The following is a 27,957-nucleotide window of genomic DNA, read 5'->3' as shown; positions in this document are numbered from 1 at the left end:
GAAGCTGAACTGTCCACAACATGCGTCAACATTGGGGGATGATTGTATGAATCATCCCCTCCCATATTTTAAGGTGAAATAACACCCCATCCCCCGAGATCTACACATATACAGCAAAAGTTTAACATATAGATTATACAAAGTTGTTGAAGGAATTTAACAATGGTACAAAAAATTAAGTAGCAAATTACATTAAAGCCTTAATGTACGATCTTTTTTCATAATATACCTTTATTTTTTTCAAAACCGATTTTTTTTTCATATTTGTAATACTTACACATGTTCCAATTTAAATCTATGAGAAAACTGTCAAATACGCCCTATTTGTAGTAAAACGGGATGATTTTCTGTTGGTCCGACATATTATCATAATTTTTCAGATTATGAATATGTCAGAACGATCGCAAATCGTGGTCTCCTACGAAGCCAGTTTGGTTACGCTAACCAAAGTGAGGCCGCACTCGCCGTCCTAATCCAAAAAGTGCGAGATATTTTGAGTGATGTTTATGATGTTGTTTCTTTGCAAATGTCCAATGTTTTTCGCGTCCAAATGTATTGGGAACTTTCATAATGATTGCATATTAACTATTTTATCATTTTGGAAGAAAAAAGACAATTCTAAAAAATTAAAAACATCGTACATTAAGGCTTTAAAACCCGTACAAAAATTAATGTGCCATGAGCACAGATACCGATGCCGCTCTAATACATGGCGAAACAACGAAAAAAACCTGACACAATTACACAGCACCATATTCGAAGCTCTGCCATCTCCAAACGAGCAAAACTCACACATAACTAGAAATTACAGGCTGATACCCAATCCATGTTCATCCAGGACATCCGGACATCCCCACCAAGCATTTTAGTCGGTTAGAACTTGCTTATGAGTGTAAAGTTAGGTATGACTAACATGTTCTTTTTAGCAGTGAATGAATGGGCATTAAGGTCCGTTCATACTACCACCGCAATTGCGATGCGTTGCTTTGCGATGCGGTGCGTTGTCGCACTGCATCGTACTGCAAGTACTGCATTGCGATATTGCAATAAAGTTAAATACATTTTAACTTGGAAATGCAACGAGTGGCGTTGAGTTGCGGAAAAAGTAATCGATATATCGGCATCGCAAAGCAACGCATCGCAAATGTGGTGTAAGTATGAACGGACCTTTATTGAGCCGACAAAGTGAAAGGATGTTTGTTGGCATTCCCTCGCAGCTTAAGTCGTGTTCACATGGTCGGACATAAGTGACTTTTTACCGGTAATAAGTGACTTATTACCGGTAATCAGTGACTTATTACCGGTAATCAGTGACTTATTACCGGTAATCAGTGACTTATTACCGGTAATAAGTGACTTATTTCCGACCATGTGAATACGACTTTAGAGCATGTTTATAGTGAGCCAGATTATCCGGTATTTAGTGTATATTAACGTGTAAGTACTGCGAATTCTATTGTTATTGCAGTATAATCTTTCCATATACAGCCACTATAAACACGCTCCATAAGTGACAACCGGTAACAAGCGACTTACAACCGGTAATATTGACTTATTACCGGTAATAAGTGACTTAAGTCCGACCGTGTGACAACGACTTTTTACTCATCTGTTAGTACTGTCGAATTGTATTTTCATTCAGAATGATTTCCATATTGCATTGTCGATGCGGGATGACAACTGCTTTGCTTTCAGCCTTCAATCGATCACCATATTTATCCAGTAGAGAGAGAACGACGCCATTCGTCCATCCAAACCCAACCTGTCAAAATAGCCCACAAAATAAATAAATAAATAAATAAATAAATAAATAAATAAATAAATAAATAAATAAATAAATAAATAAATAAATAAATAAATAAATAAATAAATATATAAACAAATAAATAAGTCAATAAAAAATAAATAAATAAATAAATAAATAAATAAATAAATAAATAAATAAATAAATAAATAAATAAATAAATAAATAAATAAATAAATAAAATTAATACAATTAATACAAAAAAATGTGATAGCGAATCTTTGGGTAGTGTTGTCATCCTGGTCATGCAAATGATGCAGGGAAACAGAAACACGAATGTCGGTCGTAGAGTCTGGTGAGCATAGTCATTTATCGACTTAGTCTAACTTTTCAATCGTTAAGATATTTTGTTTTCATTTATCGAAAGAGGGAACATAACATTTTAAAATCTTAAAGTAAGAGTGTTTGACTTGCAGACTTTTCATATACGTTGAACTATTTTATACTGGACGGCGTCTTACCTGGACTTTGTATTCACCTCCACGTCCACACGCTAGTTTTTCAACGTCGTACTATTCATAAAGAAAATTAAATCAAAAGAAAACAATATAATGTTTGTGATATTTATTTGGAGCCATAAAAGTCAAATATTTATCACGAACAACCCAGATCATGTACTAAAGTGCTAACAAACATTAAGCACTGTACACCTGTGTTAAAGTAATTATATTTTATATTTCTATTCATGTGGGGCTCTTCTAGGTTGAATGTAGAGCTTAGTGACTTAATGTAAACTCGATGTAAACTTATAATATGAGGCTTTAATAGTAATACCGGTATTTAGGACAGGCGCGCACATTTTGCGTTGACGAGAGCAACTCGTACTGCGTTATTTGGCACAATCGTGCTCGCGTAGAGACCATAGCAGGCATAATTGATCGAGTTACGCAGTTTGTTGCTATGTACCGCCGAACATGCTGAAAATTATTACGATTAACGATTGATTTCCAAGGGGCACCAAAAAGTATCAGAAAAGCTTCCATTTTATTATATAATAATAATATTGGATGGTTATATTCGTGTGATACGAAAATATAATTTTATTGATTGATTGACCGAGCCGAATAGTTTCATGAATTATGCGGTATATTCTCGTATCACAGTCAAAGCCATCCAATATTTTATATGTACGAGTAACCTTTTTGATACTGCTGTTCACTATAAAGTATTACATTTTTTGTGCAATTTAGGTCAGTGTGTGGGGAAATGGGTTCAAGGCGACATGCTATACCTTAATACCGTAAATATGTAATTAGCATATCTTAAGATTTTCAAGATGCCTGCGCACATCCAAACAAAAGAGAGGAAATCGTCTGATCAGTGCCAGAAGTGGGTATGTGCAATAGCTTGCCTGTGAACATTTGACAATTTACACACAGTATATTGTATTCATCTACACATGGCAGCTATTACATTTACCCACATCTGGAACTGAGCAGTCGAACGAACTGTATTTATTATAATCCACTTTATCCACCCGTTTTGATAAACTCGCCAATTCGTCGTTATCCATTTTTGAGCAATCAAAACGCAAGCTCCTTTGCTTTGGGTAAACTGGTTGAATCTAGCGCAGTTATCAGCATGTCCAGCAATGGGGGCCAAGCATTAGGGAAATCCCATTGCTGGCCCGTATTTTGCTGAGATGTTGGAACACCGCCCGGAAAATTGAAGGCCTCTGATTTCTGAAACATCAAAAGAAATACGGCAAAATAGAAATATTTGTTTGTATATGCTTGGATCTGTAACCTGTCAAACAACATAATGGCGCCTGGATAACATTAGCTTTCATCAGAAGCATTCTATATGCTTGTAGACGAGGTTGTACGGTATACACATATAATTATGATATCTGCTCGGGCAACAAAGATATATATAGGCCTACTACAGTTCACGAACTTCACGCCATTTTGTCACTAACCTCCAAATATGCAACGACCTTCTCCACTACTTCATTGTTGCCTTCATCATGCTTAACAATGTCATCAAATGAATCGATCCAGAGAGGAGTGATATTTGACAGATAAAATTGATCTCTGTTGGATTGAGTCTGCAGATCAAAATCAAACCAAGCACCAGCTTCTTCCACCCAGAAGATATCCTGAATAGCTTGACGACGTGTGAGATATGCATGGTGGTAGTGATCTCTTTTGGTTTCATTGCCTATGGCGACAAAGTTTGATAAGGACAACGTCTGGTAAAATGAGTATAGTAGTTGAGCATTGGCCTATTCCAGTTGAAATCCACACTACCCTTGTGGAAGATTTTGGAGATATCTTCCACAGCGGGAGTATGTTTTTCAAATGTAATTGGTCAGGGTTAATCATTTTGAAACCCATACTCCCCCTGTATTATGGCTTCTTTCACAACTGGAGCATGTGGAGTGAGTATTTCAAATGGAAGTTACCAATACCAAAATGTTGATTCTATTTGAAACTCATACTCCCTCTAGGAGTTCGTGATCACAGTCTTTATTTAACACGCCACACCGGTAGATGTCGTTGTTAAGCAGTGTTTGAGTTGTTGGTGGTGGTGGGAGGTGGGGGGAGGGGAGTAATAGCCCAGCAAACACAAAACGTTTTCGACATCATTCGCAAAACGTTATAAAAGGTTGTCAGAAAACGTTTAAATGTCGGGTTATATAAAGGGTATATTAAGAGTATAAAATGTTTTCATAACCTTAAAAAACATTTTTTGATAATCTACTGCTCAGCAAACAAAAATGTTTTACAGAAATCGTTTAAATGTCCGGTTATATAAAGGGTATAAAAATGTTTTAATAACATTCCAAAAACATTCTTGAAAACTTGATACAAAACATTCTAAACAGAATGTTATTTTGGGGTTGACAAAATATTTTGCGTAAAATGTTTGCCCAAAATATTTTCAATAACGTTTTAAAAACGTTTTCATGACCTTTATATAACCCGACATTTAAATGTTATTAAAAGGTTTTGAAAAACCATTTTAACATAATGTTATTTAAGTATTGACACAATATTTGGCAAAAATGTTTGTAAAAATAGTTTACAATAACATTTTTTTAAAACATTTAAAAATATTGTTGTAGTGTCTACAACAATATTTTTTAAAAGGAATCTTTTATTGATAAGTTGTCTGAAACTGACTGGTCTGAAATATTGTTATGTAACGATGTTGATAGAGCTTGGTCCATGTTTTGTAACATATTCTTGAACACTCTTGACTCTGTTGCTCCTCTAAGGGAAGTTCGGATTAAACAACGCTCTGAACCATGGATGACAAGTGAGATTATTCATAACATCAGAGAAAGAGACTGTTTGCTTGCACAATTTAATAAAAACAAGCATATGTCTGAGTGTTATAAAGAGTACTGTAAGTTACGTAATAAAGTCCAAAGAGAGATACGATCTGCTAAACTACAGTACATGTTGCATAAGATTGAGGCAAATAAAATGATTCTAAAAAGCTCTGGAAAAATCTCAAAGAGCTTGGGTACCAAAACAAAACAAAAGACTCTACCAATATGGTTTTAGATATTGATGGTAAAAAGTGTTTTGAGAACAAAGAAGTTGCTAATCATTTCAACAAATTCTTTACTGGAGTTGCTGCCAAACGTGTTGGTGAGCTACCTGAGCCAAGTGGTCTTTATGATGTTAACTCCAACAGGTTCCAAAGCTATTACAGTCATATCAGGAATGGTTCCTTTGATCTCCATGAAGTCAGGGAGACCTTTGTCTATGATGAGCTAACCAATCTTAACATCGATAAAAGCACTGGCTTAGATGACTTGCCGGCTCGTTTTCTGAAAGATGCTGCAGAAGTCATTAAAACTCCAATCACATCTATTATTAATCTCTCTATCAGGACTGAAGTGTTTCCAAGTGAAATGAAAATTGCCAAGGTCAAACCATTATATAAAAAGAAGAGCAGGTTAGAAGTAGGCAACTACAGACCTGTTAGTATTTTGTCTGTGGCCTCCAAAATTTTGGAGAAGGCAGTGTTTGTACAATTTAACAGGTATCTCACGGAAAATAACATCTTATTTAAATTTCAGTCAGGTTTTAGAGGTAAATATTCCACAGACTCATGTCTTATCTATCTTCAAGATCATATCAGAAACCAAATCAGTGCTGGTCTGTTTACTGGAATGGTGCTTCTTGACATCCAGAAAGCATTCGACAGTGTTAATCACTCTATTTTATGTCAAAAGCTTACTTCTCTGGGAATGAACTCTACTAAATGGTTTGAGTCATATCTGAATTGCAGATCTCAGATTGTTAATGTTAATGGCTCAGACTCCAACTCTATGGCTTTAACATGTGGAGTTCCACAGGGGAGTATCTTGGGTCCCATTTTGTTCCTTTGTTACGTGAACGACACGCCCAACTGTGTTGATTGTATACATGCTCCTTCAGTATGCAGACGATAGCGCTCTTTTGGTTTCTGATAAAGATCCGTTGAAAATTGGGCAGCAGCTTAGCAAAAATCTCGAAAGCTGTAACAAATGGCTCATAGATAATAAACTTTCTCTCCACATGGGTAAAACAGAACTCATTCTTTTTGGAACAAAACGTAAATTGAAGAATTGGCAAAATTATACCATTGAGTGTGAAGGGCAAACAATTCATGCTACTCCCTCAGTCAAATACTTAGGCCTTACTATTGACCAGTGCTTGAATGGTGACGAAATGGGTCTTGGTGTCATAAAAAAAGTAAATTCTAGACTCAAAGTTCTTTACAGACAGGCAAATTTTCTTGATCAAATTATCAAGAAAATTTCATCTTTTTAACCAAATTTAGTTTCTAATGATTTTAATCATGTTTAAAGATTTTATTTGACTCTTAATATTCACTTGTATATATATATTTCTTTGTTTTTATATGTATGTATGCCTTTTGCCCTTCTATGTATAAAGGACCCCTTCGGAAATAAGCCTTTGGGCTTAAAGGGCTATCCTGTGATATCTCCTTGCTTTGTTTTTTTGTGTATTATATGTTATTTTTCTTAATGCATTTTATATCTATTTACCTTGTATTGTTGTATGTGCAATATGGAGATACCGAATAAAATCAAATCAAAAATCAAATCAAATCAAGTGTGTTTTCATACAAAACGTTTTAAAACGTTATCATGACCTTTATATAACCCGACATTTTAATGTTATCAAAACGTTTTTACCTAAACCAAAAGCCAAAATATAACTTATTTAAAACGTTTTTAAAACGTTTTTGTGTTTGCTGGGAGACAGTCGATAACCGACAATCAATGATCAATTAATTGTCAATATTCAATTAAATTCTAAAACCTAACACGCAAATGATGATCACAGACTGTCATGATCAATCGCAGTCGCTAAGGATGATTAGGTGTGTGTGTGTGTGTGGGGGGGTAATATGTGTGTAGTTGAAGGTGGTGGATGAAAATCGATAATCGATTATCGATCAGACAAATCAAATTAAGACAAAACACGAGAAAAAAGATACCTAGCAGTACATAGACTATCATGATGCCTAGGAGACTTTAGCTAAATCTTCCATAGGGGTAGTGTGGATTTTAAATGGGATAGACGTCCATTCGTAGAACAGGAAACATGGTCTTTTGTGCAATATACCATCTTGTATATTGTTTTTAATTGGGATGCTGTGCATCAGCGAACATAATAACTAGCTTTTATAGTGTAATAACGTGATACTTCAAGGTTCCAAACTAGTACCTTTCATTTTAAAAATATAGCTTTATTTAATTCAATGAATCGAATTCAACATTATCATTAACAACTAAGAGTGGATCTTCTTTACAAATGAACTGTATCTTCTTTAAGCCACTCACCGCAGATGTTAAAGAGTTTAGCCAGTAGTTTCTCATTCAAACATAGAAAGCTGTTGAGATCGACAGGTACTTTATCAGTTGTACGAAGAAATGCGAGATCAGTGTTGCCTTGTGGACACCATCTACTCGAGAAATCCCAACCACTCTCCGCACCTGATGAAATGTTCGAGTAAATAGCAGCTGATCCTGAAAAAAAAAGACATGAAAAATTTGATTGCGATATTCTGAATGCGTAACCGATGTTGGAGTTAATGATTTTAATGCCAATTTTATTTTATTTTTAAATGTATATTCCCATCCATTAGATTGCAATGGATAAACTCTAAATTCAGTTATATCGAACGTTCAGTATTCTACCTTTTCGTTATCATGGTTATATCTAAAACTACAATAATATCAGGCTTATTCTGATAGCAGCTGATCCTGAAAAAAAAAGACACGAAAACTTTGATTGCGATATTCTGAATGCTGAAATTGGGAGTTAATGATTTTAATTTTATTTTTTAAATGTATATTCCATCCATTAGATTGCAAATGGTGCACAAACTCTCAGATTCAGTTATATCGAACGTTCAGTATTCCACTTTTTCGTTATATCAAAAACTACAATTATATCAGGTTTATTATAGAAAGCTTCGTATTTCCTAATAATTACTTCATTATTTTTTACTTATGACCCTTCGGAAAAAGGTGGACCTTGAAAATACAGTATTATTTATTGGTCTCTATATGATAGAAATGTTTTTACGATGTGATTTTACCCGCTTGTTTCTTGACATAATTCTCTTGTGGGAAAATATTACCTTCTTTACATTTTGCCGCTGTTTCTACATCTTCACGGAAAGATTCTGGTCTGAAAAATAGAAAAAGATACAGGATTGAATACCGTATTTTCTATTTCAATATACAAATATCTGTGCTAGAGATATTTGTAAATTAAAGAAAAAACGAAAAAGTTTAACAAACTACCCTAAAAATTGGTTCTTGTCCGGGCAACTCGTTAATATGCTTATTAACGGATTTTTACGGTATATGAGCATCATTCGTCATGATCTACGCATAATGCCGAAGAACCGTAATACTACTATGTGAACGCGGAGAGTTTATTTGTATGCTGCACTCTACTTTCGTACTATTCATTTTTTTAAATAGAATTCATTCCTACTCATTTATTTTTGACCCTTAACTATTCGTTTTGATGAGATAGTCTGTTCATTTTCATCAGGTATAATATCACTTTGGACCGACAATCTTATCAAAATGAATAGTTTCCGTTTTATTTTAACAAGTAACGTTTAAATTTGACAAGATCTCCAACTTCTTATTTGACAAGATTACCCATTTCTATTATGTCTCCCTCTGAGAAAATAAACTACTCATAAGTTGGGCCATTTTTCGGACAGGAATCTATAGTAATAGAGTATCCGTGTACTCAAACGAGACTGACAACAATAGTGTTTGTAACATATCCACACTCATGTTGCATTCAATTGAGTTTGGTGAATGACCTCGGTGAATGACTTCGACATGTCATTTGACGAGTCACTTTGAAGACAAATCAAATTTGACAAGTGTCTATTCAAAAATAAGTAGATCGTTCTTAAGGGGTGGGGTATGAACGTTTGGACAGTATTTATTTTGGGACATTAGAGCACATCAGACATATCGAAGTGCATTCTGAATACGAAGAATCTCATTCTGATATCAAATAATTTTGATTTTTGAAATTCGCAATTTAATACACATTTATGGCAAATCATTAAAAATTGATATTTTTGATATTTAACAGTACTTGAAGTAAACTTTATAAATCTGATGATTTATACTTAAAGTGTATGTAGCTGGGATGAAAAGCCGACGATCAATTGAAAATTTTGTCCTTTCGTATTGAAGATATGGATTTTTTTCCAGGTCTTTTTTTTTAGGTCTTTTTGGAAAAAAATCCATATCTTCAATATGAAAGGTCAAAATTTTCAATTGACCGTCGGCTTTTCCTCCTGCCACATACACTTTAAGAATATATCATTAGATTTAAATAATTTACTTCGAGGACTGTTATATATCAAAAATTTGAAAAATATCTTTTTTTATTAATTTTTATAATTTGTCATAAAATTTGTATTATATTGTGATTTTCAAAAATGAAAATTATTTGATATCAGAAAGACATGCTTCGTATTCAGAATGCAATTCGATAGGTCTGAGATGCTCTCATGTCCCACAAAAAATACTGTCGAAACGCAATAAACGTTCATTTTAGATCCCTTAAGTGTATGAACGTCAGATTATTATGGGGCGTGGTAGATCGCCGCTTTCTGGTCTGCGCTGATCTCGTAGGGCGCTCGACAAGCTCAATTAACAAGCAAAGTTCGCTAAACTTTTGCCGGCTGTTTATTGCCAGTTCAAGAAAGTATTCGATTGTCATGATAACGAACAGTGGCGTAGCTAGGGGTTGTGGCGCCTAGCGCTAAGGATACATAACCCTTCCCAATTCTCAAAACGGAGTGCTCGATAATTTGGACAAATAGGGCCTAACACTAATTAATTTTGGTTATAATGAAGTTGACTTTGTAACTCTTTTCTCGCTCGCAAACCAGCGGATTTTGTCATAAATTTGTTTGCGATAGAATATGGTAAATTTAGTGTCACACTCCCCGTGCATGTATGTTACACGTAACTTGTAAAATACAAAATAGAAACAAACCTTGGTTTGTCTGTCTCAACTTTATAACGACACATCTTGTATGCCCTGTCATCTTTCACTACATCCACGCTTCTTTTGGTCACCCAAAACTTGTATTCTTCTTCTAGTGTTGGAAGAATTTCTTTGACGAAGTGGGAGTCATTTGTTGCTTTGTAGTATTCATACACCGAGGGTATGAGCAGCGGAGGTTGACTACGATTTGTGTAGTAGATGCGATTGCCGTTTGGTACAAATCCAAATCTATAATATGTAAAAATATGTTACGAAATGCATGTAGCAACCTGATTGAAGCTGACTGAAGCGGGATTTGAACCGGAATATATGTGGTGGACGGTGATGACAATTACCATTGCTATAACATTATACAAAATCTCAGCTATTTGTAGGTATAGGTAAGTCGGGCTATGGTAGCAATGATAAAGACTTATCGTTTGATGGCGATCAATTATGGTTATACCAATAAATTCACCTTTTATTCATGTACACCATTAGGTAACGACAAAACTCTGTTCTTCGGGCGGACACACCTTTCAAGTTGGGTCGGTTTGTTTCTTCTTCTCCAAAAAATAAATCTCTCACGTTGTTTCAATCAAAATGTTTTTGCTACTAACCGACTTATTTTAAATATATGCAGCTATGAACACAGAATACGATCCAGGTGAAATATCAAAGCCCGTACCGTACCGCCGCTGCAGCGCGCTGTGCCAACGTGACAAACTGATAGAATACTTACCGTTTGACCAGGTCTACGAAGTTTGATAACATCCCTCGTACGGTTTGAGTCATGCCAGACACAAGTAAGCCCTTTATAATCCAGTAAGTATCCCTAGAAAATAAACATAGTAAAATATTAATAATAAATTACACATAACAAATAAGAATGTTGTGATACTAATAGTTGTTGGTGAATATTTTTCAAGTCACAAAGAAGAATATAATATATTTTTTTTTTAAACTTAGGCGCTTCTATTACGTTCGTAATGTATCTTTTGGTAGATAAATACAGAATTACAAGTGAAGTACGTTGGGCGACTCGCCAAGTTAATCGCTAGTAGCGATCATGGAAAAGCAAGCTCTACACTACAAACAAAATTGATAATGTTGCCCTCTATAGTTAGTATAATACCAAGGTACGTTTATTAGTTAAGGTATTCGTCAGTATGTAGCCCTCGTGACGAATCACACTGACCTACCAGTAGTATTGCTCTCTGAACCTCTCTCCAGGAATGATAAATGGCTCCTTTACATACACCAGACTGTATCGTTCTTGATTCCGAGAAACGTCTGCTCTAACCTGCAGGGGTTGAAATTACAGTTGAAATCGATACACCTTCTAATGGAAAACATCAGTGGCGTACCGTCATATGGGCACGGGGAATGTGACATTCAAATGAGACTATTTGAACGGGTGACTCCATTGATCTACACTCTCTCTGGACACAGAGAATTTTTTACATAACGTTATAAGTATAGAGCCTCAAAATAATTAAGTAAAATTTACCTCAGAACTAATTTATGTCATATTTATCTACAATTTTAATCACATTAGTTAACATTTTACATAGGGTATGTAATACGACGTCATTCTTGATATTAAGTTTGCACTATGTAATGAATAAACAATACATATTAATGAATGTTCAGGGCGCATTACACTAAATCACTACGCGAAGGTACAGTGGTAATGAGTTCCGATAAAAAGTATAGCCTATGGGAGGCAATTGGCGACCTTTGGGACCTAGTTTTTGATGCGATTGGAATGTTGCACACCGACATCGCCTGGCTAATAATTACTTGGGACTGCAGAGATACTAAAATCAATACCCGGGATCGATACACGTGAATGTGCTATGCACGATTTGATATTTAGACGAAAATCTTTGGATACCGGGGTAGAAAATAATGAATCTCCCGTAAATGATTTCGTCTAAAGAACCCAGATTTGGTTTCTTGCACTTGAATATATATGTTCAACGGATATGATAGTCGTTAGCTAGCGTCTTGAGAAAGAAGCTTGCGTCTTGAACTCAAAAACTTGACAAAAATTCTGATTTTATATGTGCCGAACTATAGTGCAGTGTAGGCCAATCGTGGAGGTAGTCTAAAAGCAGATGAACTATGGCGTATACCATGCTCACTTACACACAGCGAGGTCAGTCACCGGGCTATTGTCAGTAGCCTTAGTCAGATGTCCTTCGGCTCATTATGCGTCCCATTTAAACTATTAAACAGGTCGGAACAAAATGGCCATGCGTGGCGGTGGATTCAACCTACCATGGCAATTTCTGCCATGAAGATATCGGGGCGATGACACTGTGTGTTGTGATTATAAAAATGGCTGATAGCACCTTGATCACTGAAATCGACTTGAAAATCGACATTACGAGAAAAGTAGGGCCCGCGGGGATACGAGTGGTTGAAACAGCATGCTGCTCATGCAAAATGGTGTTCTCGCGTTAAGAAATTTGTAGTACAAATTGAATCTATGACGATATCAGAATTGAAGCTCAAATGACAATTTGATTTCTAATTTATACATTGATAGTAAAGGTAAGTGAAAAATATTGTCAGGCGGGGTAGAAAGGGTCATCTATAAAAGTTCATTATTACGTGTTTTTCAATGGTAAAATTTTTGGTTTCTGATGGTGGTCTACGCCCCGGGGGGGGGGGCACTTCAATATGAAATGAATATAGGTGTAGGGCTGGCACTTCCGCACCAAGGGGCATTCGGTGAGAGCAAAATCTAAAAATATGGGGTCATTGGATGAGAGCATGATTTTTGGCAGTCGGTGAGAGCAAAATGTAAAAAAATATGGGGTCATTGGGTGAGAGCATGACCATTTTTTTAAATGGAATCTTTGGGTGAGAGCCGAAACAGCGCCACAGAAACCTCGAAAATCGAATTTCTAGTTCTAATGGCTTCAAATTTCTTTGTTTTTTCAAAATAAGTAACAAAATCAGTGATAAATGAAAGTTGCTGTTCAAATTGAACTTGTTAGGGTCTTTGGGTGACAGATCAAATTCAAAAATAAGGGGTCTTTGGGTGACAGAGCATGTGCTTGTAAAAAAAATGGGGTCTTTGGGTGACAGCGACGCTGAAAAGGGGGTCTTAACAGCCCTACATACGCGTCACCTCCAAAGTTGTAGTGCCCCCCCCCCCCGGGGTCTACGCCCTTCATTTACAAACACTTTTGATAATGTTGATAACAACAAAAAAATTTCACATCAATTTTATGACTCACATTTCTGGGAACAATATAACTTGACAAATTGTGAAACGAAAAGATCCGAATATGGCTACTTGGAGTTTCGGACGGTTGCTATATACATCAGCTAAAGTCTATAACCATTTGGTATTGTGGTTTTATTCCAGTGAAATTCCTTAAATTCAATCGCTCGTGTAACTATATAGTATTCTATACCTAAATGGATGTATATATGGCATTAACTTCCTCATATGCTTTATTAACCCATTAGTGCATTGAAGTTGCAATAGTCATTTATCTATCGCACACAGTATTTTCTCTCACAACTTTTCCACGTCCAGATAACATAAAAACGACAACTTATAGTAATCAATACATAGAACAAACTATATTTACATTAAACATCGGGACATTCCAATCAAAATTGTTCACTTATTGTGAGTTGTTTAATATCATCCGGGAGCCAATAAGGCCAAGAAAAAAATATTGGCGTAAACCTACTTGTCCTAGTTGTAGGCTAGGGTGGAAAAAACCATTTAATAATTTTCCATTTTGGGCGCATTTTGAAAATTGTTAGAAAATATACCGTAAATCCAACAGAAAATAATGTTTAATTAAAAATACAATACTCACTTTTCGCCCAAGTTTCTTCCATAAAGAATGCATTAGCCCTGCCCAACTAACTAACTGAATAACTAACTAACTAACTAACTAACTAACTAACTAACTAACTAACTAACTAACTAACTAACTAACTAACTAACTAACTAGCTAAATTAATAAATAAACAAACAAACAAACAAACAAACAAACAAACAAACAAACAAATAAATAAATAAATAAATAAATAAATAAATAAATAAATAAATATTTATAAATTTCTCAATTTATTAGGGATGAAATCAAAACTCAACCGACGGTCGACCGCCGGTTCCGGGCGGTTCCGGCGGTTCCGTCCGGTTGGAGCCGGTTTCTATTGTTATAAACAATGGAACGTGGTTCAACCGGCGGTCGAGTTTTGATTTTACCCCTTAATAAAAAAATACTTCAATCGCACGCACAATAGGCTAGTATCCAGAGCTATAAACATTACTGAACCAAACAAGCAGTGGAGACAACAATGGTGCGCATGGGTATTGCGTTTTTGGTCTTTTGAGATAACAAGTTCCCCCTATGTTGTGCCTGTGTGGTGTCACTGTTTCGCAGAATAGAAACACTCCTCCAACACGTTTTGTTTGAAACTGCAATGAAATCTTAATTGAATATTGCGTACCTTTCTTCCCAATCCTCAGGTATCCACTGCTCAAATTCCCTGCTCAAAATTCCCCGCTCAAAATCCCCTGGTTTCTCGAAATATTTGGAAAGAAAAGCATCCAAAACTTGTGGGTTACTTTGGTCTTCTAATGCTTTAAACGCAGTAAGTGTTTCCTCTATAAGAAAAGAAAGAGATTTGAAATTAATCACCGTACTTTAGATCTAATATAAATTTAGTTTTTGTGAAAATTGAGGAGAATGGTATCAATTTAGAAGAGCGTATGATTGGTCACAGTCTAGTTTTGAGGCTTTTAGGGTGATATTATACGTAATATTAATCGTTCATGGAGCTACGTACATGGAATGTTGTAATCACATAAAGGGAAAATATCGGTGACACAACCTTTAACCTTACCTGGTGACCTTTTGAGGTGCATGTCGACAAAGGTCTTACAATCATCATATAGTTTGGCCCGCTGGACGGCCTCAAGTAACTGCCCGTCACAAAATACTTTCCTGAAAAGGAAAAGAAAATGTACGATTACATGTACAACAAGTTCAATTGATAAGAAAAAAAACACACCTCGTCTTACGAAGGGGTATTGGTAGAAGTCGCATTTCTGATATTTCATGACTTGAATACAAATGTAAGCACGGGACAATAAGCTTCAAAATAGAACAATAATTACATACATAGCATCAATACTTTTCAAGATATGGATAATTTTGTAAATGATACCTTGATAGTTTTGTCGAACTGTTATTCTGAGTAATAGGCTAATTAGTTCCCTGCTTTAAAGGATTGAATAGGGATTATCATAGTTCAACTGTCAATTATTGATTAAATAACCCGTTTTTTTAATAAGTACTTTCAAGGATTTGAAAGTCCACTCAGTCCCAAGGTCAAATACCATGAAATTAAGAATTCCAAAATTGGATTTTTTTTTATGGGAATGTCATCTCTAAAGGCCTGTAACTTAATAAAAATTCCCTTTAAAAGGGAAGGCCAGCCTCAATGCAGAAGAGGTCTTGTAAATAGTTTGGGTCACCGTGAAAGGCATTTTTAGGATCACGCTTACATCCATGTTACATGACAGTTCACCAAACCATCAATGGTGAGAACATGCACACTGAAACAGCAAAAACTCCTGTCAACTCTTTAATTCATTACTCCAAATTGTTCTGTATTTTTGTCTTTACTGCTTTTTACCCATGCTTATTATTAAAATCAAAAAATTAACTGCAGTTGTTAGTTAATTCGCTATGTAAACTCAACTTACATGCACATTTTATTTTAAAATGATTTTATATTATTTCGCAATGCATAGTTTACTATAAAGTAGATAGTGGCAAGCACATGATAAAGGACTGATCATTCACTACAATCTTCACTTTTAAACTGTATTTTTGAATGTGTTGATTGTTAGTCCGAAACTCCTGCAAAGCTATGGACATGGCATCTTGCCTACTTCATTCTGTAATAATCTGCACTATGTGTTTTCTCAGTCTTCAATCATTTTGTTGAATGTAATTTTATGAATCAAATAAAAAAGATAGAAAGTGGCCTCACTTTAGTTATGTGTCATTTTACAGTATTTATAATTTATAAAGTAAGACAATAATTTATTTATTTTCTATAAGTGCATGACAAAATATGGGATATATTGTTCAATATTATAGCTAGCCCCTAAAAACTTTATTTTCCATCGGATTTTTCCCGTTGAAAAGACAAAACTGATGTTAAAGATAGCAATAATAACATTTTGAGTCAATTTTATCCATAAAACGATACAGGATAGGATAGATAATTACTTTGACTTCAATGTGGTCCATATAATGAAGATTTTGATTCTACAACATTATTAGATCTGTTATCATTATATCAATTATGCACTCACAGGCAACCAAACATCATGCTATGCTCAGTAGTCCACTGATATGACCTTGTTCCAGTGATCATTCCCCACTAAATACTAATTGTTGACCATGTCATTTTTTTGATATGCTGATTGCTGAACAAGTTTATGTTTATATGTGTAGGCCTAACCTATGATAACTTTTTAAGTCATAATTAATTCAAACATAACTTTGGCATTACTCAATCGTTTTCTTTCGTTGAAACGGCAAAACATACTTTCTTTTCCTTGTAAATCGAATTAGCAGACATCAAAAACATTTCCACCACAAGAAGTAAAAAAAATAATTCATACCACTAGAAGAAGGCTATAATCTTAGCTAATCTTTAGTGTACACAAATCCCATCTCAGAATTAGATACCAGCCCTATGGGCTGGCGAAAACATTCCTGGCGACTTGTTCCGGGTTTTGATGGAGCTGGTCACATATACGCCATAATGAAATGTTTCTAAAAGTGTTTTAGAATAAAATTTATATAATGCTAATTTATTGCACAGGCTAAGGAAGCATGTTTACCTTTTAGAAATAGCCAAATGTTCAATGGATTACAAGTATAGAAAATATGCAAGTGGCTGCCATTAATCTGAAAGATGACAGTATTTCTTAATATGACTTGTGTTCTATATAGAATAGCCAGAATTGATAAAATATTTGATTTAAAAAAAGAGATAATTTGATAAAAAATACAAAAAATTAATCTTTGCCGTTTTGTAAAATGGTAAAATACTAAAATTACCGCATCTAAGAATATAAATTTTTTTAGTTAAAATATGAAATATTCTGAAATATGTGACATTTAAACAAAATAAGACGGTTTATTCAATAAATGATCACACAAAACAAAAGCATTTAAGCGGAAAGATTCAATGCCGGTTCGGTTGGCTACCAACATATTCAGAAGGGAATTCCCCATGAAATTACCTCAACAGAATATTAACAAACTGGTAAACCTCAATATACACGTATTCAGTGAAAATTACATCAGCATGCATGCATTCCGCAGATTTTTGACAACACGCTTCCTACAAGCACTGCCCTGACTCACATAATACGATAAACAGCATTGAAAAGACCATTTAATTTTTAAGACCAAAATTAGGGGATCTGGAATGAGCGTTTCGACAGTATTTTTGTGGGACATGAGAGCACATCAGACATATCGAATTGCATTCTGAATACGAAGAATGTCTTTCTGATATCAAATAATTTACATTTTAGAAATTCACGATATAATACAAATGTTATGACAAATTATTAAAATTTGATATTTTTCACATTTTTCATAAATAACAGTCCTCGAAGTAAATTTTATAAATCTAATAAGCTGGGAGGAAAAGCCGACGATCAATTGAAAATTTTGACCTTTCATATTGAAGATATACATTTTTTCCCCAAAAGACCTAATTTTTTTTTTTGTTTTTTTTTAAAAAAATTCCATATATTCACTATGAATGGTCATAATGTTTCTATTGATAGTCGTCTTTTCTTTCCACTTATATACACTTTAAGTATAAATTATTAGATTTATAAAGTTTACTTCGATCGAGTACTGTTAAATATAAAAAATATAAATTTTAAATGATTTGCCATAAATATTGCGAATTTCAAAAATCAAAATTATTTGATATCAGAAGGACATTCTTCGTATTCAGAATGCAATTTGATATGTCTGATGTGCTCTAATGTCCCACAATAAATACTGTCCAAACGTTCATACCACACCCCTTAACTTGATTACCAAATTATTTGTATTTGTGCAAATTTCTTGCGCGCTCCTGCGCGCAAATCCCGCGGGCAATACATTTCACGAAACAGCACATTATGAAAGGTTCAACACTTCAAACCGTTGTTTGGCGAGGTCAAAACACAATATCACCAAAACCTCCAACCCACCCAACACACACCCTATTATAAATGAGTGAAACACGCTCTAAACTAAAGAGCATTGAGTAACTAATCCTTTTAGAGTGAAAACTTTACTTCAATGGAAGCGGATTTGCGCTCCAAGAAGAGTCAATTTCTACTTCTTCTTTTTTTTTGCAGTGAATATTCACTCTAAAACAATAAGGATTGGTCACTCGCCCGGGGGGCACTTCAATTTGAAATGGATATAGGTGTAGGGCTGGCGCTTTCGCACTAAGGGGCATTCGGTGGGAGCAACATGTAAAAAATATGGGGTCATTGGGTGAGAGCATGATTTTTGGCATTCGGTGAGAGCAAAATGTAAAAAATATGGGGTCATTGGGTGAGAACATGGCCTTTTTTTTAAATGGAATCTTTGGGTGAGAACCAAAACAGCGCCACAAATACCTCGAAAATCAATTTCTAGTTCTAAATGGCTTCAAATTTCTTTATTTTTTCAAAATAAGTAACAAAATCAGTGGTAAATGAAAGTTGCTGTTCAAATTGAACTTGTAAGGGTCTTTGGGCATGTTGGGTGACAGATCAAATAGAAAAATAGGGGGTCTTCGGGTGACAGAGCGCGGAGCGAGCATGTGTTCGTAAAAATATGGGGTCTTTGGGTGACAGCGATGCTGAAAAGGGGGGTCTTAACAGCCTTACATACGCGTCACCTCCAAAGTTAGAGTTCCCCCCCCCCCGGGGGTCACTCGTATGGCTCTCTTCACTCATGTGACTTATGTCATAGAGGCCTATGTACGTATAGACACCACCAAACGGGCATTGGTTAACTTACCTTGCTGCCTCAAATGCTTCGTTAGTTTCGTTCGCCATGATGCGTCAATCATCTTACTTCTTGAATTTGATCAACGAATTCCATGAACCTCAAAACGGGAGAAGATTAGAAGAACCCTTAAAATTGGAGAATTACAAAACTGGTGAAAAATGCCTTACGTAAATCCCAACCGTGAGGACTGCTTTCAAATTGGATTATCTATAGTTTATGAAGTACAGAATAAGCATGAACATTTTATTTGCGAATATTTATATCACATCTAGATCAAGTTCAGCTGCAAGCAGCACCACCAGTGACGAAACATGTAAATTAATGCTTTCAGTGTTTTTAAATTTTGCGTTTCCAAGTATTTCCATTACTACCCAGCCCGATATGACCAGGGATGACGTATAATAAGCAAGATTTGGCTGGTTACGAGGTGTAGGGGGCATGTAACCTTTGGCATGTCATTCGTCCCGCATTCGTCATTGGAAATTCATAAATATTGCAGAATCCTTTAAGGCTAAAGGGAAACGGACAATATGACAAATCTATTAATTGACATGACACCAGTTTGAAGTTTCTTTCTGTAGTAGATTAGCATTGCTAGTGCCTATTTTAATGCTAAAATAAGCAAAATTTAAGTAAATTCGGTTTTAATTTAACCGACCAAAACTCAAAGAGTTCTATTATTGGCATGCGGCGAAAAAAAAGTCATGATACGCCAAATCTGGTCACACCAGCGACACCAAAAACATCATATTCTAGTCACACCACTTGATATATATCGTTGGGACATCTCACAGGTTTTGTTCATAAGTGGTGTAGAAGGGTCTGTCAAATCTTTGGTGGAAGCAAGGATTGGAACTAACATGACATGGTCAGTCAGTCGTGGCCATTCATTCGCGGTTCAAATATACCAAATACAGGGTGTATCAAAATGATTGCTACCCATCAGATTTGCTTATTGTCCAAATTCGAAATTAGATCCTTTTGAAACGACTAGAGTTTATTGTTTAATGACATTGTATGACACAAATTTAGACGCTATACTATATTTTGACGTGACATTCCTGTCCATACTCACTGAATATCGATGGGTACGGTACCAATCAGTTTGATACACCCTGTAGGGTGTGCAAGCCAAAATTGATCTAAGTAAAGGAAACCAATTAAAAATATACCAAAACAAAAGTTTCTATTGTCCCGAGTTAAATAAATCATGGACATGATTAGGAAATGATAACCCTTGGGATATCTTTTATAGACACCGTACCTTTCTCCTTAAGTGTCATCTTCACTTCTCTCAAGCGCTATAACGGTATAATCAAAATCCATTCATTTGTTCCGCTTTGATTTTCTTCCATGCGTTTTCCTTTTTTGATTTTCTAAAATGTTCAAAGTATAGTTTAGTGTTTGGAATGGAAGAATGGAATTGGAAAGAATATTCATATTTAACTGGTTTTAAATACTTTAAATAGTTTCTTGTGACACCCTGTACATATAAATGATAAATGAACCATGATGACACTTGTTATTTTTATTGTCAAAACAATCGTTAAGCTAATAAGCACACTTTGCACGCTGTTGATCAAGTGAATCGTTGTTAATGCTCTGCGTGCTATCCATGCGCTTCAACAGGAAAAGTTGAAACTGTGAGATATTTTCTCAAAATATCAAGAGCTATCTTCGGAACCACTGCACCAATACTAGGCGTGTTTGTACTCATTTTCATGCATTTTTCAAGCTGAATCCAAATATGGTCATAAAAATTGACAATTCTGAAATTTTTGAATTTTAAAAAAAATTGTGAAACATGTCGTCTGCAGTCGACACCCGCGTGAAGAGAGTTAATATTATGACGTTCCTGTTCATTGTCATACTTGTCGAAGTATTTGAGTGTGGAATAATACGTTTTACCTGTCTACGATAAACGAATAAATCAGTTAAAGCAGTATTCAGACTTTTTATTGTACGTACAATATTGTATGCAACATATCTACGTTGTTTAATCTATTGCCATTCTATTTCCAGTAATGTTTTAAAGTTCTAACGAATGTTTGATGACGTAAAATCGATAATATATTTCTACTAGATATTACATGTAACATATTATCGATTTTTCGTCATCAAACATTCGTTAGAACTTAAACATTACTGGAAATAGAATGGCAATAGATTAAATAACGTAGATATGTTGCATACAATATTGTACGTACAATACTCTGAGTCTGTGGTATTGTTGGTAGAAGCAGGGAAAAAAAATCGATTTTCATTATCTAAATCAATATATTATTGAAAAATAACACTTTGATGTTTTGCAAACTTTTATTCTACAAACCATATACTTTGAACTGTTAATGAAAAGTGTTGTTTCAGCCCTCTTTACAACATAACTCAAGAGCCACAGGAGCTACAAAGAGCGTGTTTATAGTGAGCCAGATTATGCGGTATTTAGCTGGACTGCCACGCAGTCTATATTTGTTTATGTTTTACTAACCATTGCAAATCTAGACTACGCGGTAGTTTAGCTAAATAACGGAAAGATTGTCTCACTATAAACACGCTCATTGGTATATCTGTGATATTTGAATTCTTCTACACACTCGTTATGAATTGATCAATACAATTTTTGCCAAAGCTAACTGCCGTTCGCAAAATATTGTGAACTACCTATACCAAAGCGCAACAGTTAAAACGTTAAAATAGTTAACACTCAGAACGCTAGCCCCTCGCTAGTTATTGTTATACAAGGCTCATGCAGTCATTTAATTAGTCTCGTAAAGTGCCGTCTTTGATATTGGGTAGAAATGCAGGTCTAAGATAATGTTTAAATAATATACAATTTGAGTGAAAGCAATGCAGACACCTAATTCATGCAAACTACTATTCCTCAAGTTGTTGAGCATCTGTGATTACCTTTAACTAACTAACTAACTAACTAACTAACTAACTAACTAACTAACTAACTAACTAACTAACTAACTAACTAACTGAATAACTAACTAACTAACTAACTAACTAACTAACTAACTAACTAACTAACTAACTAACTAACTAACTAACTAGCTAAATTAATAAATAAACAAACAAACAAACAAACAAACAAACAAACAAACAAACAAATAAATAAATAAATAAATAAATAAATAAATAAATAAATAAATAAATATTTATAAATTTCTCAATTTATTAGGGATGAAATCAAAACTCAACCGACGGTCGACCGCCGGTTCCGGGCGGTTCCGGGCGGTTCCGTCCGGTTGGAGCCGGTTTCTATTGTTATAAACAATGGAACGTGGTTCAACCGGCGGTCGAGTTTTGATTTTACCCCTTAATAAAAAAAATACTTCAATCGCACGCACAATAGGCATCCAGAGCTATAAACATTACTGAACCAAACAAGCAGTGGAGACAACAATGGTGCGCATGGGTATTGCGTTTTTGGTCTTTTGAGATAACAAGTTCCCCCTATGTTGTGCCTGTGTGGTGTCACTGTTTCGCAGAATAGAAACACTCCTCCAACACGTTTTGTTTGAAACTGCAATGAAATCTTAATTGAATATTGCGTACCTTTCTTCCCAATCCTCAGGTATCCACTGCTCAAATTCCCTGCTCAAAATTCCCCGCTCAAAATCCCCTGGTTTCTCGAAATATTTGGAAAGAAAAGCATCCAAAACTTGTGGGTTACTTTGGTCTTCTAATGCTTTAAACGCAGTAAGTGTTTCCTCTATAAGAAAAGAAAGAGATTTGAAATTAATCACCGTACTTTAGATCTAATATAAATTTAGTTTTTGTGAAAATTGAGGAGAATGGTATCAATTTAGAAGAGCGTATGATTGGTCACAGTCTAGTTTTGAGGCTTTTAGGGTGATATTATACGTAATATTAATCGTTCATGGAGCTACGTACATGGAATGTTGTAATCACATAAAGGGAAAATATCGGTGACACAACCTTTAACCTTACCTGGTGACCTTTTGAGGTGCATGTCGACAAAGGTCTTACAATCATCATATAGTTTGGCCCGCTGGACGGCCTCAAGTAACTGCCCGTCACAAAATACTTTCCTGAAAAAGGAAAAGAAAAATGTACGATTACATGTACAACAAGTTCAATTGATAAGAAAAAAAACACACCTCGTCTTACGAAGGGGTATTGGTAGAAGTCGCATTTCTGATATTTCATGACTTGAATACAAATGTAAGCACGGGACAATAAGCTTCAAAATAGAACAATAATTACATACATAGCATCAATACTTTTCAAGATATGGATAATTTTGTAAATGATACCTTGATAGTTTTGTCGAACTGTTATTCTGAGTAATAGGCTAATTAGTTCCCTGCTTTAAAGGATTGAATAGGGATTATCATAGTTCAACTGTCAATTATTGATTAAATAACCCGTTTTAATAAGTACTTTCAAGGATTTGAAAGTCCACTCAGTCCCAAGGTCAAATACCATGAAATTAAGAATTCCAAAATTGGAGTTTTTTTTATGGGAATGTCATCTCTAAAGGCCTGTAACTTAATAAAATTCCCTTTAAAAGGAAGGCCAGCCTCAATGCAGAAGAGGTCTTGTAAATAGTTTGGGTCACCGTGAAAGGCATTTTTAGGATCACGCTAACATCCATGTTACATGACAGTTCACCAAACCATCAATGGTGAGAACATGCACACTGAAACAGCAAAAAACTCCTGTCAACTCTTTAATTCATTACTCCAAATTGTTCTGTATTTTTGTCTTTACTGCTTTTTACCCATGCTTATTATTAAAATCAAAAAATACACTGCAGTTGTTAGTTAATTCGCTATGTAAACTCAACTTACATGCACATTTTATTTTAAAATGATTTTATATTATTTCGCAATGCATAGTTTACTATAAAGTAGATAGTGGCAAGCACATGATAAAGGACTGATCATTCACTACAATCTTCACTTTTAAACTGTATTTTTTGAATGTGTTGATTGTTAGTCCGAAACTCCTGCAAAGCTATGGACATGGCATCTTGCCTACTTCATTCTGTAATAATCTGCACTATGTGTTTTCTCAGTCTTCAATCATTTTGTTGAATGTAATTTTATGAATCAAATAAAAAAGATAGAAAGTGGCCTCACTTTAGTTATGTGTCATTTTACAGTATTTATAATTTATAAAGTAAGACAATAATTTATTTATTTTCTATAAGTGCATGACAAAATATGGGATATATTGTTCAATATTATAGCTAGCCCCTAAAAACTTTATTTTCCATCGGATTTTTCCCGTTGAAAAGACAAAACTGATGTTAAAGATAGCAATAATAACATTTTGAGTCAATTTTATCCATAAAACGATACAGGATAGGATAGATAATTACTTTGACTTCAATGTGGTCCATATAATGAAGATTTTGATTCTACAACATTATTAGATCTGTTATCATTATATCAATTATGCACTCACAGGCAACCAAACATCATGCTATGCTCAGTAGTCCACTGATATGACCTTGTTCCAGTGATCATTCCCCACTAAATACTAATTGTTGACCATGTCATTTTTTTTGATATGCTGATTGCTGAACAAGTTTATGTTTATATGTGTAGGCCTAACCTATGATAACTTTTTAAGTCATAATTAATTCAAACATAACTTTGGCATTACTCAATCGTTTTCTTTCGTTGAAACGGCAAAACATACTTTCTTTTCCTTGTAAATCGAATTAGCAGACATCAAAAACATTTCCACCACAAGAAGTAAAAAAAAAATTCATACCACTAGAAGAAGGCTATAATCTTAGCTAATCTTTAGTGTACACAAATCCCATCTCAGAATTAGATACCAGCCCTATGGGCTGGCGAAAACATTCCTGGCGACTTGTTCCGGGTTTTGATGGAGCTGGTCACATATACGCCATAATGAAATGTTTCTAAAAGTGTTTTTAGAATAAAATTTATATAATGCTAATTTATTGCACAGGCTAAGGAAGCATGTTTACCTTTTAGAAATAGCCAAATGTTCAATGGATTACAAGTATAGAAAATATGCAAGTGGCTGCCATTAATCTGAAAGATGACAGTATTTCTTAATATGACTTGTGTTCTATATAGAATAGCCAGAATTGATAAAATATTTGATTTAAAAAAAGAGATAATTTGATAAAAAATACAAAAAATTAATCTTTGCCGTTTTGTAAAATGGTAAAATACTAAAATTACCGCATCTAAGAATATAAATTTTTTTAGTTAAAATATGAAATATTCTGAAATATGTGACATTTAAACAAAATAAGACGGTTTATTCAATAAATGATCACACAAAACAAAAGCATTTAAGCGGAAACATTCAATGCCGGTTCGGTTGGCTACCAACATATTCAGAAGGGAATTCCCCATGAAATTACCTCAACAGAATATTAACAAACTGGTAAACCTCAATATACATGTATTCAGTGAAAATTACATCAGCATGCATGCATTCCGCAGATTTTTGACAACACGCTTCCTACAAGCACTGCCCTGACTCACATAATACGATAAACAGCATTGAAAAGACCATTTAATTTTTAAGACCAAAATTAGGGGATCTGGAATGAGCGTTTCGACAGTATTTTTTGTGGGACATGAGAGCACATCAGACATATCGAATTGCATTCTGAATACGAAGAATGTCTTTCTGATATCAAATAATTTACATTTTTAGAAATTCACGATATAATACAAATGTTATGACAAATTATTAAAATTTGATATTTTTCACATTTTTCATAAATAACAGTCCTCGAAGTAAATTTTATAAATCTAATAAGCTGGGAGGAAAAGCCGACGATCAATTGAAAATTTTGACCTTTCATATTGAAGATATACATTTTTTCCCCAAAAGACCTAATTTTTTTTTGGTGTTTTGGAAAAAAATCCATATCTTCAATACGAAAGGTCAAAATTTTCAATTGATCGTCGGCTTTTCATCCCACCTACATACACTTTAAGTATAAATTATTAGATTTATAAAGTTTACTTCGATCGAGTACTGTTAAATATCAAAAATATCAATTTTTAATGATTTGCCATAAATATTGCGAATTTCAAAAAATCAAAATTATTTGATATCAGAAGGACATTCTTCGTATTCAGAATGCAATTTGATATGTCTGATGTGCTCTAATGTCCCAAAATAAATACTGTCCAAACGTTCATACCACACCCCTAACTTGATTACCAAATTATTTGTATTTGTGCAAATTTCTTGCGCGCTCCTGCGCGCAAATCCCGCGGGCAATACATTTCACGAAACAGCACATTATGAAAGGTTCAACACTTCAAACCGTTGTTTGGCGAGGTCAAAACACAATATCACCAAAACCTTCAACCCACCCAACACACACCCTATTATAAATGAGTGAAACACGCTCTAAACTAAAGAGCATTGAGTAACTAATCCTTTTAGAGTGAAAACTTTACTTCAATGGAAGCGGATTTGCGCTCCAAGAAGAGTCAATTTCTACTTCTTCTTTTTTTTTGCAGTGAATATTCACTCTAAAACAATAAGGATTGGTCACTCGCCCGGGGGGGGGGGCACTTCAATTTGAAATGGATATAGGTGTAGGGCTGGCGCTTTCGCACTAAGGGGCATTCGGTGGGAGCAACATGTAAAAATATGGGGTCATTGGGTGAGAGCATGATTTTTGGCATTCGGTGAGAGCAAATGTAAAAAATATGGGGTCATTGGGTGAGAACATGACCTTTTTTTTTTTGGAATCTCTGGGTGAGAACCAAAACAGCGCCACAAATACCTCGAAAATCGAATTTCTAGTTCTAAATGGCTTCAAATTTCTTTATTTTTTCAAAATAAGTAACAAAATCAGTGGTAAATGAAAGTTGCTGTTCAAATTGAACTTGTAAGGGTCTTTGGGCATGTTGGGTGACAGATCAAATAGAAAAATAGGGGGTCTTCGGGTGACAGAGCGCGGAGCGAGCATGTGTTCGTAAAACAATATGGGGTCTTTGGGTGACAGCGATGCTGAAAAGGGGGGTCTTAACAGCCTTACATACGCGTCACCTCCAAAGTTAGAGTTCCCCCCCCCCCCCGGGGTCACTCGTATGGCTCTCTTCACTCATGTGACTTATGTCATAGAGGCCTATGTACGTATAGACACCACCAAACGGGCATTGGTTAACTTACCTTGCTGCCTCAAATGCTTCGTTAGTTTCGTTCGCCATGATGCGTCAATCAACTTACTTCTTGAATTTGATCAACGAATTCCATGAACCTCAAAACGGGAGAAGATTAGAAGAACCCTTAAAATTGGAGAATTACAAAACTGGTGAAAAATGCCTTACGTAAATCCCAACCGTGAGGAACTTTCAAATTGGATTATCTATAGTTTATGAAGTACAAAATAAGCATGAACATTTTATTTGCGAATATTTATATCACATCTAGATCAAGTTCAGCTGCAAGCAGCACCACCAGTGACGAAACATGTAAATTAATGCTTTCAGTGTTTTTAAATTTTGCGTTTCCAAGTATTTCCATTACTACCCAGCCCGATATGACCAGGGATGACGTATAATAAGCAAGATTTGGCTGGTTACGAGGTGTA

General features: G+C 34.9%; 2 protein-coding genes across 2 annotated transcripts; both read right to left on the bottom strand.

Annotated features, from left to right (window-relative positions):
- Positions 1–3,287: 3,287 nt before the first annotated feature.
- LOC140169427 (trehalase-like) lies at positions 3,288–19,439 on the bottom strand. The gene is made up of 9 exons (XM_072192687.1): positions 19,389–19,439; positions 15,193–15,293; positions 14,797–14,953; positions 11,051–11,143; positions 10,318–10,557; positions 8,417–8,466; positions 7,614–7,799; positions 3,723–3,964; positions 3,288–3,486 (listed from the first exon to the last, which is right to left on the bottom strand). Exons 1-9 carry the CDS (start codon positions 19,424–19,426, stop codon positions 3,328–3,330), a joined length of 1,266 nt encoding a protein of 421 aa, XP_072048788.1. The 5' UTR covers positions 19,427–19,439; the 3' UTR covers positions 3,288–3,327.
- Positions 19,440–22,139: 2,700 nt separating this feature from the next.
- LOC140169426 (trehalase-like) lies at positions 22,140–27,680 on the bottom strand. Its single transcript, XM_072192685.1, has 4 exons — positions 27,537–27,680; positions 23,337–23,437; positions 22,941–23,097; positions 22,140–22,185 (listed from the first exon to the last, which is right to left on the bottom strand). Exons 1-4 carry the CDS (start codon positions 27,572–27,574, stop codon positions 22,140–22,142), a joined length of 342 nt encoding a protein of 113 aa, XP_072048786.1. The 5' UTR covers positions 27,575–27,680.
- Positions 27,681–27,957: the final 277 nt, after the last annotated feature.

The sequence above is a fragment of the Amphiura filiformis genome, chromosome 14, assembly GCF_039555335.1.
Source record: "Amphiura filiformis chromosome 14, Afil_fr2py, whole genome shotgun sequence".
Taxonomy (NCBI): Eukaryota; Metazoa; Echinodermata; class Ophiuroidea; order Amphilepidida; family Amphiuridae; genus Amphiura; species Amphiura filiformis.
The sequence above is the reverse complement of the archived record's forward strand: the minus strand, read 5'-3'. Positions and strand labels throughout refer to the sequence as shown.